Genomic DNA, 14,630 nt, shown 5'->3' with positions numbered 1-14,630 from the left:
TGGAGACTGTTAGCCTCATAACCAAGCTCTGAGGCCAGCAATTAATCCTGTTAAACTCCCTCTTTCAGTAAAAAGAGACGGTTGCTCTCTGAAATGGCAGGCTTCTGAAGCCAAGAATACATCTCCCCACTGTTTGCCTCCGCTCTGAATCCAGACCCTTAAGACCACTAGGTGACACTGTGGAACGTGGTCATTGCATTGAGCTATTTTCACAGGCGAGAAAATGAAATCAGCTTTCGATTCCCCTACAATTTTATTTAAATAAGAAAAGCCACTTGCTTCTCAACCATTTTTCCCAATTCAGTTATTTCCAACTTGGTAAAATAGCTCGTTTTTTCAAAAAAAAAAAAAAAAAAAAAAGAGCACTAGAAAGGATAATTATTTTTTGTGTGTGAATTAAATCTGTCTTAGAAGACTGCTACTTCCAAATTAATACATTTTGTAAGAATGTTTGTTTAGGAAGTTTCCTTAAGCAGAGGGATACCAGCAGACCCATTCCATCACCATCAAAAAAGAACACACAAAATAAAACAAAAGTGTTAAATTGTCTTTGCTATTAACACTGTCTTCTGACTTTATACTCTGGGTTTGCTGTTTCAGTTTGGTTTTTCCTGGTCCCATAAGATATATGAATAATTTACTTACATATGGAAATTAGTTCTTTCTCCCACTACTGGGACCTGTGCATTTATTTTTTTCTTCTCTTTTTCTTATTTTCCTGACTTCTACTTCTGCTCTATTGAGTAGTTATATATTCATCCATTTCTTTCTTTATTCATTGATTCATACTCTAAGGATTTATGGTTGCATTGCTATTCTTATGAAGAAGATATTTGTGTAGCAAGAAACAGGCATTTTTGTGCTTTCTCCCTTGAGGGACGTATAATGTTACATCTTTTAAAGTTATGTTTTCCAGGTTATCTTGTCTTTCTAGGTATTTGATGAAACAAACACACATTTCTCTTCTTTTTAATTTGCCTCTTTATGTACCTGTATACACATTTTCCTCTACAATGACTTCAGCAATTTGAACATCTTATTTCCATCAGGGTATAGTTACCTCTTTGCTATACCTCTTAGCAATTGTACATTAAAGTCAGATTTTTACTTTTACTATAAAATGTACTTCCTTCCCTCAATTTAGCATCAAACCAACTAGGCATTCTTAGGTTACTTTTCCTTCCGCTGTCTCCTTTAGGAAAGATTCCTTGCTTTGTTATTTCAAACAATTACAGGTTTTTGTTTAATAGAACAAGAGAACTAGAAAGTTCTTTCCCACCTCATTTTATGCAGGTCATTTAAAAAAGTGTGAATCCCTGCCCAGAACCCGGTTTTATCTGAGTCATGTACAATGAACACGGAGTTCCAGTCTCTTGCAAATAGATCTTCAACTCCCTAGACCCAGAGGACTCTACATGGGCAGTGTGTGCTTCTGTCATCAGCTGTCAGTGGTCTGTGGAGCTGGCAAGGACCCTTCAGCTGCTAGACCCATATTTCTTCATGTCAGTAACCATGACAGCAACTTTTGTCCAACCTACCTCTCCAGGGGAATCTGGTTGCGGAATAGTTCACTTCCAGCTGGGTTTCCTGGATTCTTGGGATTTAGCTTTCTTTCAAGCTTCTGCTCCCCCTTTGAGAGCCCCATTCTCTGAACACTGGCCTTTCTGCATTTTCAAAGACTTATGCACATTACCTCATTTAATGTTAACTATAACCAGATGAAATATCATTTTCTGTTTTCGACAAACATGCAAACAGACAGAGAGAGATTCAAGGCCATTTTTCTACAGGTTCTTAGTTAATTAGGAAAACTAGAATTTGAATATAAATAACCAAACCCCACATTTTTCTCATTGTATCATATTAGCTCCAACTCTTAAACTATCTGAAGCCCATTTTCTCCTCTTAATCACCACCGTAACTAGACCTGCACTGTTCAAGATGGTAGCCACTAACTACACGTAGTGATTGAGCACTTTAAATGTGGCTACTTCTAACAGAAATGTGCTGTATGTGCAAAACACAACCAGATTGCAAAAAAAAGTACAAAAAATAATTAAAATATCTCAACTATAACTTAAAAATATTTGTTATATGTTGAAATGGTAATTTTTTGAATATACTGAGTTAAAGTATATCATTAAAATTAATTTTACCTCTTGTTTGACTTTTTAAAATGTGGCTAATAGAAAATCTAAAATTTCGTAAATAATACATTGGACAGTGCTAATCCAGACCATTTGTACGTAGCTGTATAATCACAAGAATTCACGTTTTATCTTTCTTCGGTTAAAGACTATGAAATCTTCATAAGAAAGATAACACAATGTATACATACCACAAATCTATTAACCCTAAATAAAGACAAGGTGGAATATTTGAAGGGTTCTAATCCAAAACATCTTCCCAGACAACCTGCATGGATTTCTTACTGTTAGACTCATTCCTCTGAAATAATGTATCCAAGAGCTACCATTCAAGTGAAAATTTCTTTACTATGAGTCATTATGGCAAAAGATTAAAGATCAGCATGTCAAATTATCTTTTAAAGGGTATCGTGCATGTGGTTTTGATCTGGGAGGAAATGAGAAACATTGCAAGCTCAGGTACTGACAATGGAATACAATGAATACTTGGCAATCATCAATAATCAAATAAACAAAATAGAACATTTTTTGGTGTCATTTTAGAAGAAGATTCAAGCATGACATGGAACTATCTTTATGGTTATTTCTACGCTGCTGATTAATGACTATTATCTTTGAGTTGATTTAACATAATCCAGAAGTTTATATTGCTTGGTGCAATGTAGATGGAGCCTTAAGTGGGATATGCCTTGCGTTTCAGATGCCTGAAATTATATAAAATCAATGTTTTGAAGATTGTCCAAATATTTTAGTTTTCATGAGGAAGATTTGGAATGGTTGATTTATATATCATTGGTGGATCTTCTCTATGGCTGTTCAGCAAGTTGGCATCGTTGTCCCAAATAACAGAAAGTGTGAGGCAAAGAGAAGAAATGCAGAAGAATATAGCAGTATCTTTGTAGTTAAAAGCTGGTTAAATTGTCATGTTTCCATTAGTAGGTAAGAAATCAAAGACAGATTAAAAAATTTTTTTCAAAACAGGTGAAAGAGAAGACATCTAATAGTCAGGAGTCAAGTCACTTATTAAGAGAAATCTAGAAGTTTGATGAAGTTAGGTTATACAATCACAAAGTATAAATTTAGTCAACATTCAAGCCTCTAGAAACACTCTGTGGAGGGAGGTTTATTATTTATTATTTATATTCATACTACAGAATATTCTAATGGTGGCCCTTACAGAGATGTGAGTGGCACAGCTACAGACATGGTACAGCTCTGAAAAACCATCATCACTGGAGGACTGGACAGGCTGTCTGTGAGCATTTCTAACAGGCATAGTGACTGCTGCTTTTGTGGTGATCTAAATTTTTGAATAGTTCTAGTTTTGTGCAGTTTTACTGAATGTGAGCCAATGAATGTATAATTAAATGTGATTTAATATTAGGATTTAATAAAATGTTTCACAATGAAATTATTTTCTAGATATTGTGCCCAAATTTTTGGTTTCTATGAAAGAAAATCCTTCCAGTCCCTACCTTTTGTATAGCGACTAACTTGGAAGGATCTCCCCTACTGCAACCCCCAGAGGATCAAAGGATAGCCGCTCTATGTGTTTTGATTAGAAAATTTAGTTCATTTAGGTTTAAGTAATTATTGATAGGTAAGGACTTTTGCCATTTTGTTAATTTTTTTCTGACTGTTTTGTTGTATTTTTGTTCCTTTCTTCTCTCTTGCCGTCTTCCTTTGTGATTTGATGTTTTTCTGTTGTGGTGGTATGTTCTGATTCCTTTCTCTTAATATTTTTATTATCTACTACAAGTTTTATTCTTGGTGATTACTGTCACGTGCGTCCGTGTGAAGAGACCACCAAACAGGCTTTGTGTGAGCAACATGGCTGTTTATTTCACCTGGGTGCAGGCGGGCTGAGTCCGAAAAGAGAGTCAGCGAAGGGAGATAAGGGTGGGGCCGTTTTATAGGATTTGGGTAGGTAAAGGAAAATTACAGTCAAAGGGGGGTTGTTCTCTGGAGGGCAGGAGTGGGGGTCACAAGGTGCTAAGTGGGGGAGCTTTTTGAGCCAGGATGAGCCAGGAAAAGGAATTTCACAAGATAATATCATCGCTTAAGGCAATGACCCGTCATTTTCACTTCTTTTGTGGTGGAATGTCATCAGTTAAGGTGAGGCAGGGCATTTGCACTTCTTTTGTGATTCTTCAGTTACTTCAGGCCATCTGGGCCTATACGTGCAAGTCACAGGGGATGCGATGGCTTGGCCTGGGCTCAGAGGCCTGACATTCCTGCCTTCTTATAATTAATAAGAAAAATAAAACAAAATAGTGTTGAGTGTTGGGGCGGTGAAAATTTTTGGGGAGTGGTATGGAGAGAGAATGGGCGATGTTTCTCAGGGCTGCTTCAAGCGGGATTAGGGGCGGCATGGGAACCTAGAGTGGGAGAGATTAAGCTGAAGGCAAATCCCAGGCTTGATGTGTGGGAAAGGGAGGGGGCCTGAACAATCCCTGAGGGGCAGTAGAATAGCAGATGGAACACTGAGAAGTGATCTCCTTGAGGATAGATTTCCATGATGGAAAGGAAATGAGAGGTTCTAAGAGACGGGCTAGCGGCTTGTAACTTACATGGAAGAGGTTATGAAATGCCGACAGAATACAATGGGCCTGTGAGGCTGGAAGGAGACATTTTCCTTGGTCTAAGAACCATTTGCCTTGTATGGGAAGAGATTGACAGGTGGAAGTTTCAGCGGGGGAGTAGATAGGAGTGGCCGAAGTGAAGGAGGAAAATTGCCCTGCGGGATAGAAGTTGGAACGCTAGCTGCTTTTTTAGCTAACTTACCAGCATAAGCATTGTCTTGAGCCATGGTTGGGGGAAGAAAATAGATTTTGGAAGTTATGAGCACTGTAGAGAGTTGAGCATAGTTTGTGATTTTTAGGGCGTCTAACAGTATTAAAGCAGTGGCAGCCGCTGCGCGCAGACATGAGGGCTAGGCTAAAACAGTAAGGTCAAGTTGTTTGAACAGAAAGGCTACAGGACGCGGTCCGGCTCTTGTGTAAGAATTCTGACCGCACTAACCATGCCTAGGAAGGAAAGGAGTTGTTGTTTTGTAGAAGGGATTGGGGTTTGGGAGATTAGCCAGCCGAACACGATCAGCAGGGAGAGTAAGTGTGTATTTATGAGAATTATGCCGAGATAGGTAACAAATGAGGAAGAAATGTGGGCTTGCCTGAAGTAATGGGGGCTGTCTGTGAAGCCTTGCGGCAGTACAGCCCAGGTAATTTGCTGAGCCTGATGGGTGTCAGGGTCAGTCAAAGTGAAAGCAAGATAGGCTGGGATGAAGGGTGTGAAGAAATAGTAAAGTATGTTTGAGATCCAGAACAGAATAATGGGTTCTGGAGGGAGGTATTGAGGATAGGAGAGTATATGGCTTTGGCACCATGGGGTGGATAGGCAAAACAATTTGGTTGGTAAGGTGCAGATCTTGAACTAACCTGTAAGCCTTGTCTGGTTTTAGGACAGGTAAAATGGAATTGTAAGGGGAGTTTACAGGCTTTAAAAGGCCATGCTATAGCAGGCGACTGATAACAGGCTTTAATCCTTTTAAAGCGTGCTGTGGGATGGGATATTGGTGTTGAGTGGGGTAAGGGTGATTAGGTTTTGATGAGATGGTAAGGGGTGCATGATCAGTCACCAAGGAGGGAGTAGAGGTATCTTATACTTGCGGGTTAAGGTGGGGGGATATGAGGGGAGGATGTGAAGAAGGCTTTGAACTGGGGGATAAAGGCAGCAGCAATGAGGTGTGGCTGTAGCCTAGGAATAGTCAGGGAAGCAGATAATTTACTTAAAATGTCTTGGTCTAATAAGGGAACTGGGCAGGTGGGGATCACTAAAAAGGAGTGCATAAAAGAATGTTGTCCAAGTTGGCACCAGAGTTGGGGAGTTTTAAGAGGTTTAGCAGCCTGGCTGTCAATACCTAGAACAGTTATGGTGGCAAGGGAAACAGGCCCTTGAAAAGAAGGTAATGTGGAGTGGGTAGCCTCCGTATTGATTAAGAAGGGGACAGAGTAAGAGTTACCCAAAGCGTCTGTGATGGTCCAGGAGGCTTCCGAGGCGATGGGGCAGCGTCAGTCTTCAGCCGCTAAGCTGAGAAGATCTGGGAAGGAGTCAGTCAGAGCCTTGGGCCAGAGCTCCAGGGGCTCTGGGAGTGACTGCCTGGCAAGTTGGACAGTCTGATTTCCAGTGGGGTCCCGCTCAGATGGGACACGGCTTAGGAGGAATCCCAGGCTGCGGGCATTCCTTGGCCCAGTGGCCAGCTTTCCAGCACTTGTAGCAAGCTTCTGGGGGAGGAGGTTCTGGAGGAACCCCTGGCAGCTGAGGCCCAGGCGTTTGGAGTTGTGTGCTGGAGATGTGGCTGGGGTTTGTCTCACAGTGGAGGCAAGGAATTGCACATCAGAAATAAGTTGCTACTTGGCTGCCTCTACTCTATTATTGTACACCTTGAAGGCGAGGTTCATTAAGTCCTGTTGTGGGGTTTGAGGGCCGGAATTTAATTTTCGGGGGTTTATTTAATGTGAGGAGCAGATTGGGTAATAAAATAAAATGCATATTAAGAATTGTTTGGGTGAGGGAGAAGGGACAAGATGGAGGAAGGTGAACAAGATGGAGCAGTCCCTGTTGTTTCCGGGTTCTTCATCACAGATTTTCCCGCGCCCGGGAAGAACCAAATCAACTGAGCATGCGCAGAGTGACGTCAAGCCGGGGACACCGAAATTCAAGAAGCCACTCCTACACACGCGCCCCAAACTCCTCCCCTTCCAGCTCCCAGGCATAAAAGTCCGCCGCCGGTAAGCACGGGTATGACTTCCTGGGCCCCCGCATTGGTGGAGTGGAGAATCTCACCCGAGCGCGCCAGCGCGATTTCCCTGGCCCTTTCCCGCGAACCAGTGACCCTCACCTGAGAATGCGTGCATATTTGCAAAAAAAAGGGCTGCCACTTTCTTCGCTCGTTTTGGCCTTTATTGATATTTAGTCTTAGCGTCTATTAATAGTAGTAATAGAGAAACAAAACAAGAATAAGATAGCTTTCTGACCTTTCAGGGTCTAGGGCTGAAAAGCGTCTCAGGGTTGCTGCTAAACAGGCCATGAACTGGGCTAAAGTTTTTCATATTTGTTGAAAAAGAGCCTAAATGCTAACTGATTTGGAAGAGGTCAGATAAAGAAAAAGGTATCTTAACCTTGACTATGCCTTTAGCTGTAGCCACTTTTTAAAGAGGAAATTGCTGGGCAGGTGGAGGAGGGCTAGTCGTGGAACGAAACTGTAAGCCAGACCAGGTGTGAGGAGGAGAGGTGATAAAAGGATTATAGGGTGGGGGAGCAGAGGCTGAGGAAAAATTGGGACCTAGCCTGGCCTGGCGAGGAGGGAAGAGAGGTCAGATGGTCTGTAGAAAGGAAGATTAGAAAGACTCAGCGACGCTTGGGGTTGGGACTGAGGGGACAGGTGGGAGGGAAAGAAGATTTGGGACGAGTTGCATTGGAAACAGAGACTAGGGAGGGACCGATGTGTAAAAGAATGCCTGGACGTCAGGCACCTCAGACCGTTTGCCCATTTACAACAATTATTTAGATCTTGTAGGATGGAAAAATCTGAAGTGCCGTTTTCTGGCTATTTGGAACTGCTGTCGAGTTTGTATTGGAGTTAAGCGGCATTATAGAAGAAAACAAGGCGTTTAGGTTTTAGGTCAGGTGTGAGTTGTAGAGGTTTTAAGCTCTTGAGAACACAGGCTAAGGGAGAAGAAGGAGGAATGGAGGGTGGAAAGTTGCCCATAGTGAAGGAGGCAAGCCAGAGAAAAGAAAGAGAGAGGGAGTTCAGGGGTTCTTGCCCTCCAGAAAAGCGGGAAAGGGGTCGGGGCACAGAACTAAGGTATTGGGGTGCAAAAATAAGAGGTTAGGGCTCAAAAATAAGAGGGGGTGCAAAAATAAGGTCAGGGAGCTTGCCCCTGCCCCAGAAAAGCAGAGGGGGAAGAAGGGGTCGGGAACAACTGCCCTAAATAGAAGAGGGGGAAGGAAAGAGGTCGGGGAGCCACCTACTAAACAGAGGGGGAAGAAGGGGTCAGGGGAGCTGCCTGCAAGTGGGGGAAGAAGGGTGGGGCTGCCGGCAAGTGGGGGGAAGAAGAGTCGGGGCTGCAAGTGGGGAGAAGAAAAGGTCGGGGGCACCCGGCACAAGTGGGGGTCGGGAGAAGTCAGAAAAGGGGTGGGGCACAAGATCAGGGAATTCGTCAGTGGGCTGTCGAGGTCAAGGGCTACAGACAGAGGAAGGAAGAAGGTCGAACCGCAAAAACAGAGGGGGAAGAAAGAGTCGGGGAATACCTAAAAGCAAACGGGGAAGAAGGGGTCAGGGCTGCAAAGCAGAAGGGGAAAAGGGTCAGGGAGCCACCTTTCAGATGGAGAAGAAGAGGGTCGGGGCTACCGGCGTCTGAGGTCAGGGAACACCGGCGAGGTGAAATTTCGTCACGAGGTCGAGGAGCGCAGGTTTTGCAGCAGGGTGAAAAAGGACAGGCAGGCGTCCCACCTGCAGTGTGGTCAGACACCCCTGAAATGTGGAGTGAGTAATCAGTCCCTGCAGTTAAACACCAAGGGGCTGCCTTCCCCAGACTGTGACCCGACGGTTTTTAGGTTCCACGGGATAAAATGTGTCTCCTTTGTCTCTACCAGAAAATGAAACGAATTGAAATTAAGAGAACAGAGAGATTGAAGGGTAGTGCCAAGATTGAAAGGAGAAAGAGGTTGAGGTATAGTGAGGGAGGTTGGAGAAGAGAGTAAAAAAGGGGTCACTTACCCAATTTAAAATTGGTGAGATGTTCCTTAGGCTGGTTGATCTGATGACCAGAGGTCATAGGTGGATCTTTCTCACGGAGCAAAGAGCAGGAGGACAGGGGATTGATCTCCCAAAGGAAGTCCCCTGATCTGAGTCACAGCACCAAAGTGTCATGTGCATCCGTGTGAAGAGACCACCAAACAGGCTTTGTGTGAGGAACATGGCTGTTTATTTCACCTGGGTGCAGGCGGGCTGAGTCCGAAAAGAGTCAGCGAAGGGGAGATAAGGGTGGGGCCGTTTTTATAGGATTTGGGTAGGTAAAGGAAAATTAGTCAAAGGTGGGTTGTTCTCTGGTGGGCAGAAGTGGGGGTCACAAGGTGCTAAGTGGGGGAGCTTTTTGAGCCAAGATGAGCCAGGAAAAGGAATTTCACAAGATAATAGCGCTTTTGAGGCAAGGACCAGTCATTTTCACTTATTTTGTGGTGGAATGTCATCAGTTAAGGTGAGGCAGGGCATTTGCACTTTTGTGATTCTTCGGTTACTTCAGGCCATCTGGGTGTATATGTGCAAGTCACAGGGGATGCGATGGCTTGGCTTGGGCTCAGAGGCCTGACAATTACCATGAAAATTACATAAAATATAGCCAGCTGGGCATGGTGGCTCACACCTGTAATCCCAGCACTTTGGGAGGCCAAAGTGGGTGGATCACTTGAGGTCAGGGGTTTCACATAATGGTGTTTCGTAAGTCCTATAAGACTTTACTCTTTTTTTTGTTTTTAAAAACCGTTCCTCTGATTGGATAATTTCGAAAGACCTGTCTTTGTGGCACACGCCTGTAGTCCCAGCTACTCGGGAAGCTGAGGCAGGGGAATTGCTTGAACCCGGGAGGCAGAGGTTGCAATGAGTTAAGATCATGCCACTGCACTCCAGCCTGGCGACAGAGCAAGACTCTGTCAAAAAAAAAAAAAAAACAACACCAAAACACACACACAAATAAACCTGTCTTTAAGTTCATTGATTCTTTCTTCTGTTCGATCTAGTATGCTGTTGAAGTTCACTATTGAACTCGTTAGTTTAATCATTATATTCTTTATCTCTAGAATTTCTATTAAAGTTTTTTTGTTGAATTTCTAGATTTGTTCATGTATTTCCCTAATTTTGTTTAGTTGTCTATCAATTTTTTCTTGTTTACAGAACTCCTTGTGGAGGATTATTCTGAATTTGTCAGTTAACAGGTCTTTGTTTCTTTAGGGTCAGTCACTTGGGCTTTATTAGTTTCATTTGGTGGTGTATTGTTTCCCCGATTTTTTATGATTCTTGTATCCTTGCACTGGTGTTTGCACATCTGAGGCAGCTACCTCTTCCAGCCTTTTTAGGTTCACTTTGGCAGGGATAGACCTCTGTCGGTTAGTCCATCCTGGGGTTCTTCGTAGGCCAGCTCTTAGTATATGTAGGCAGGTGGAGTTTGCTGTAAGATTCTTTAGGTGGGCGGGGCTCCTCCCCATGCTTTGAGGTGAGATGGGTTCTGGCTGGGTTTTGTGCTAAGGCAGGGCTACTGACTGGCTCCCTAGTTGGGTGGAACCTCTGACTGGACTTTGCAGTCAGGAAGAGCCCTTCACAGGGATCCACAATCATTGAGTGCATTGCAGGCTGTGCTCCTTGGCTGGGTGGTGCCATTGGTTGGACTCTACAATTGGGTGGAAAGGTAGGCTGGGTTCCGTAAATGCTGTTGGTCAGGTGGGGCTCCAAGCTGTGCACCATGGCTGACTTCTGTCAGTGGCTAAACTGTACATTCAGGCAAGGTTGCAGCCTGGGCTCCATGAACAGACCAAGACTCAGACTGTAGCCTTCTATTGAGTGAAGTCACTGGGTGGATTCCTTATTTTTGCTGACCTTGACAGTTTTGAGAATTACCGATCAGGTATTGTGTATAAGGCCCTCAATTGAGATCTTTCATACATTTTTAATGATTAAAAATGTGGTCAGGGAGAGTGAATCAGTAAAATGACAAAGTAGAAGCAACTGGATTCTACTATCCCCCACAGAAAGCCTGTCAACAACTATTCAGTGGTAGTAGTATTACCCAGAGTATCCAAGAGCTTAAAACCAGGGCTGTGATGATTCCCTGGGCACAGAGCAAAGACAAATCAGGAGCCAGATCATAAGGAAAGATTGAGTCTTTTTAACCAACATGCCCTTTCTTCAAGCTGGTGTAAAGTGTTATGTGTGAAAAAGAACTCATGGTTTTTACAATGGAAAAAGTGAGATACAGTATTCACAATAGGCAAAACATGGAATCAACCTAAGTGTCCATCAATGGATGAATGGATTAAAAAATGTGGTTTGTACGAATGTCCATCAATGATAGACTAGATTACGAAAATGTGGCACATACACACCATGGAATAAATCATTCTACTATAAAGGCACATGAACATGTATGGTTATAGCGGCACTGTTCACAATAGCAAAAACTTGGAACCAACCCAAATGGTCATCAATGATAGACTGTATAAAGAAAATGTGGCACATATTCACATAGAATACTATGCAGCCGTAAAAAGATGAGTTATGTCCTTTGCAGGGACATGGATGAAGCTGGAAACCATTATTCTCAGCAAACTATCACAAGATCAGAAAACCAAACACCGCAGGTTCTGACTCATAAATGGGAGTTGAACAATGAGAACACATGGACACAGGGAGGGGAACATCACACACCAGGGCCTGTCGGGGGTGGGAGGCTTGGGGAGGGATAACTTTAGGAGAAATACCTAATGTAGGTGATGGGTTGATAGGTGCAGCAAACCAACATGGCATGTGTATACCTATGTGACAAAACTGCACGTTCTGCACATGTAACCCAGAACTTTAAAGTATAATTTTAAAAATGTAGTTTATATACACAATGGGATACTATTCAGCCATAAAGAAGAATGAAGGAAAGTAGGGGCAACTCATCAACCAAAGGAGCCCAAAAAGACATGACAAATAAATGTGATGTGATATCTGGGATGGGATCCTGCAACAGAAAAATGAAATTAGGAAAATATTTTCTCCCATTCCGTAGGTTGCCTGTTCACTCTGATGATAGTTTCTTTGCTGTGCAGAAGCTCTTTAGTTTAATTAGATCCTATTTGTCAATTTTGGCTTTTGTTGCCCTTGCTTTTGGTGTTTTAGTCATGAAGTCTTTGCCCATGCCTATGTCCTGAATGGTATTGCCTAGATTTTCTTCTGTGGTTTTCATAGTTTTTTAGGTTTAACATTTAAGTCTTTAATCATACTGAGTTAATTTTCGTATAAAGTGTAAGAAAGGGGTCCAGTTTGTTGAGTTTTTAGCGTGAAGAGTGAATTTTATCAAAGGCCTTTTCTGCATCTATTCAGATAATGTGGTTTTTGTCATTGGTTCTGTTTAGATAATTGTTTATTGATTTGCACATGTTGAACCAACCTTGCATCCCAGGGATGAAGCCAACTTGATTGTGGTGGATAAGGTTTTTGATGTGCGGCTGGGTTTGATTTGCCAGTACTTTATTGAGGATTTTCGCATCAGTGTTCATCAAGGATATTGGCCTGAAATTTTTTAGTTGTGTCTCTGCCAGGTTTTGGTATCAGGATGATGCTGGCCTCATAAAATGAGTTAGGGAGGATTCTTTCTTTATCTATTGTTTCTAATAGTTTCAGAAGGAATGGTACCAGCTCCTCTTTGTACCTCTGGTAGGATTTGGCTGTGAATCCATCTGGTCCTGGGCTTTTTTTGGTTGGTAGGCTATTATGGCCTCAATTTCAGAACTTGTTATTGGTCTAATTAGGGATTTGACTTCTTCCTGGTTTAGTCTTTGGAAGGTGTATATGTCCAGGAATTTACCCATTTCTTCTAGATTTTCCAGTTTATTTGCATAGAGGTGTTTATAGTATTCTCTGATGGTAGTTTATATTTCTGTGGGATCAGTGGTGATATCCCGTTTATCATTTTTTATTGTCTACTTGATTCTTCTCTCTTCTTTGGCTAGTGGTCTATCTATTTTGTTAATCTTTTCAAAAAAACCAGCTCATGGATTCATTGTTTTAAAGGGTTTTAAGGGTTTTTCTTGTCTCTATCTCCTTCAGTTCTGCTCTGATCTTAATTATTGTCTTCTGCTAGCTTTTGATTTTGTTTGCTCTTCCTTCTCTGGTTCTTTTAATTGTGATGTTAGGGTGCCTGTTTTAGATCTTTCCTGCTTTCTCCTGTGGGCATTTAGTGCTATAAATTTCCTTCTAAACACTGCTTTAGCTGTGTCTTCAAGATTCTGGCACGTTGTGTCTTTGTTCTCACTGGTTTCAGAGAGCTTCTTTATGCCTTAATTTGTTATTTACGCAGTAGTCATTCAGAGTAGGTTGTTCAGTTTCCATGTGGTTGTGTGGTTTTGAGTGAATTTCTTAATCCTGAGCTCTAATTTGATTACACTGTGGTCTGAGAGACTCTTTGTCATGATTTCCATTCTTTTGCATTTGCTGAGGAGATGTTTTTACTTCCACTTCTTATGTGGTCTATTTTAGAATAAGTGCCATGTGGTGCTGAAAGAATGGTATTCTGTTGATTTTAGGTGGAGTGTTCTGGTAACAAGTCTATTAGGTCCACTTCTGGTCCAGAACTGATTTACTTCCACTTATGTGGTCTATTTTAGAATAAGTGCCATGTGGTGCTGAAAAGAATGTATATTCTGTTGATTTGGGGTGGAGTGTTCTGTACAAGTCTATTAGGTCCACTTGGTCCAGAACTGAGTTCAAGTCCTGAATATTCTTGTTAATTTTCTGTCTCGTTGATCTGTCTAATATTGACAGTGGGGTGTTAAAGACTCCCACTTTTATTGTGAGGGAGTCCGAGTCTCTTTGGAGGTCTCCAAGAACTTGTCTTAGGAATCTAGGTGCTCCTGAATTGGGTGCATATACATATTTAGGATAGTTAGCTCTTTTATTTGCATTGATCCTTTTACCATTATGTAATGCCCTTCTTTGTCTTTTTCTATATTTGTTGGTTTGAAGTGTGTTTTATCAGAGACTAGGATTGCAACCCCAGCTTTTTCTTTTTTTGATGTTATTGCTTTCTGTTAGTTTTTCTTCTAACAGTCAAGCCCTTCTTCTGCAGGTCTGCTGCAGTTTGCTGGAGGTCCACTCCAGACCCTTTTTGCCTGGGTATCATCAGCGTAGGCTGCAGAATAGCAAAGATTGCCACCCGTTCCTTCTTCTGGAAGCTTCGCTCCAGAGGGGCACAGGCCTGATGCCAGCCAGAGCTCTCCTGTATGAGGTCTCTCAATCCCTGCTGGAAGATACCTCCCAGTCAGGAGGCATGGGGGTCAGTCACCCACTTGAGGAGGCAGTCTGTCCCTTAGCACAGCTACAGCACTGTCCTGGGAGAATTCTTGCCAGGATCTGCTGCTCTCTTCAGAGCTGGCAGGCAGGAACATTTAAGTCCACTGAAGCTGTGCGCACAGTTCCTCCTTTCCCCAGGTGCTCTGTCCCAGGGAGATGGGCGTTTTATCTATAAGCCCCTGACTCGGGTTGCTGCAGGGCAGAGATACCCTGCCCAGTGAGGAGGAATCTAGAGAGTCAGTCTTGCCACAGCCCCTTTGCTGTACTGTGGTGAGTTCGGTTCCATCCTAATTTACCAGCCTCCTTAGCACTGTGAGGGGAAAACCGCTTACTCAAGCCTCAGTAATGGCAAAAGCCCCTGCCTCCACCAA

General features: G+C 42.8%; 1 protein-coding gene across 1 annotated transcript in view; it reads right to left on the bottom strand.

Annotated features, from left to right (window-relative positions):
• The window catches only part of RXFP2 (relaxin family peptide receptor 2), a 212,646-nt gene that overhangs the window by 113,961 nt on the left and 84,055 nt on the right, over nt 1–14,630 (bottom strand). The window contains exon 2 of the mRNA XM_003913736.5: nt 1,539–1,664. Coding sequence (XP_003913785.5) covers nt 1,539–1,664 — 126 coding nt within the window. The remainder of the gene's footprint in view (nt 1–1,538; nt 1,665–14,630) is intronic.

The sequence above is a fragment of the Papio anubis genome, chromosome 15 (genome assembly GCF_008728515.1).
Source record: "Papio anubis isolate 15944 chromosome 15, Panubis1.0, whole genome shotgun sequence".
Taxonomy (NCBI): domain Eukaryota; kingdom Metazoa; phylum Chordata; class Mammalia; order Primates; family Cercopithecidae; genus Papio; species Papio anubis.
Note: the sequence above shows the minus strand (reverse complement) of the source record. Positions and strands in the feature narration are given on the sequence as shown.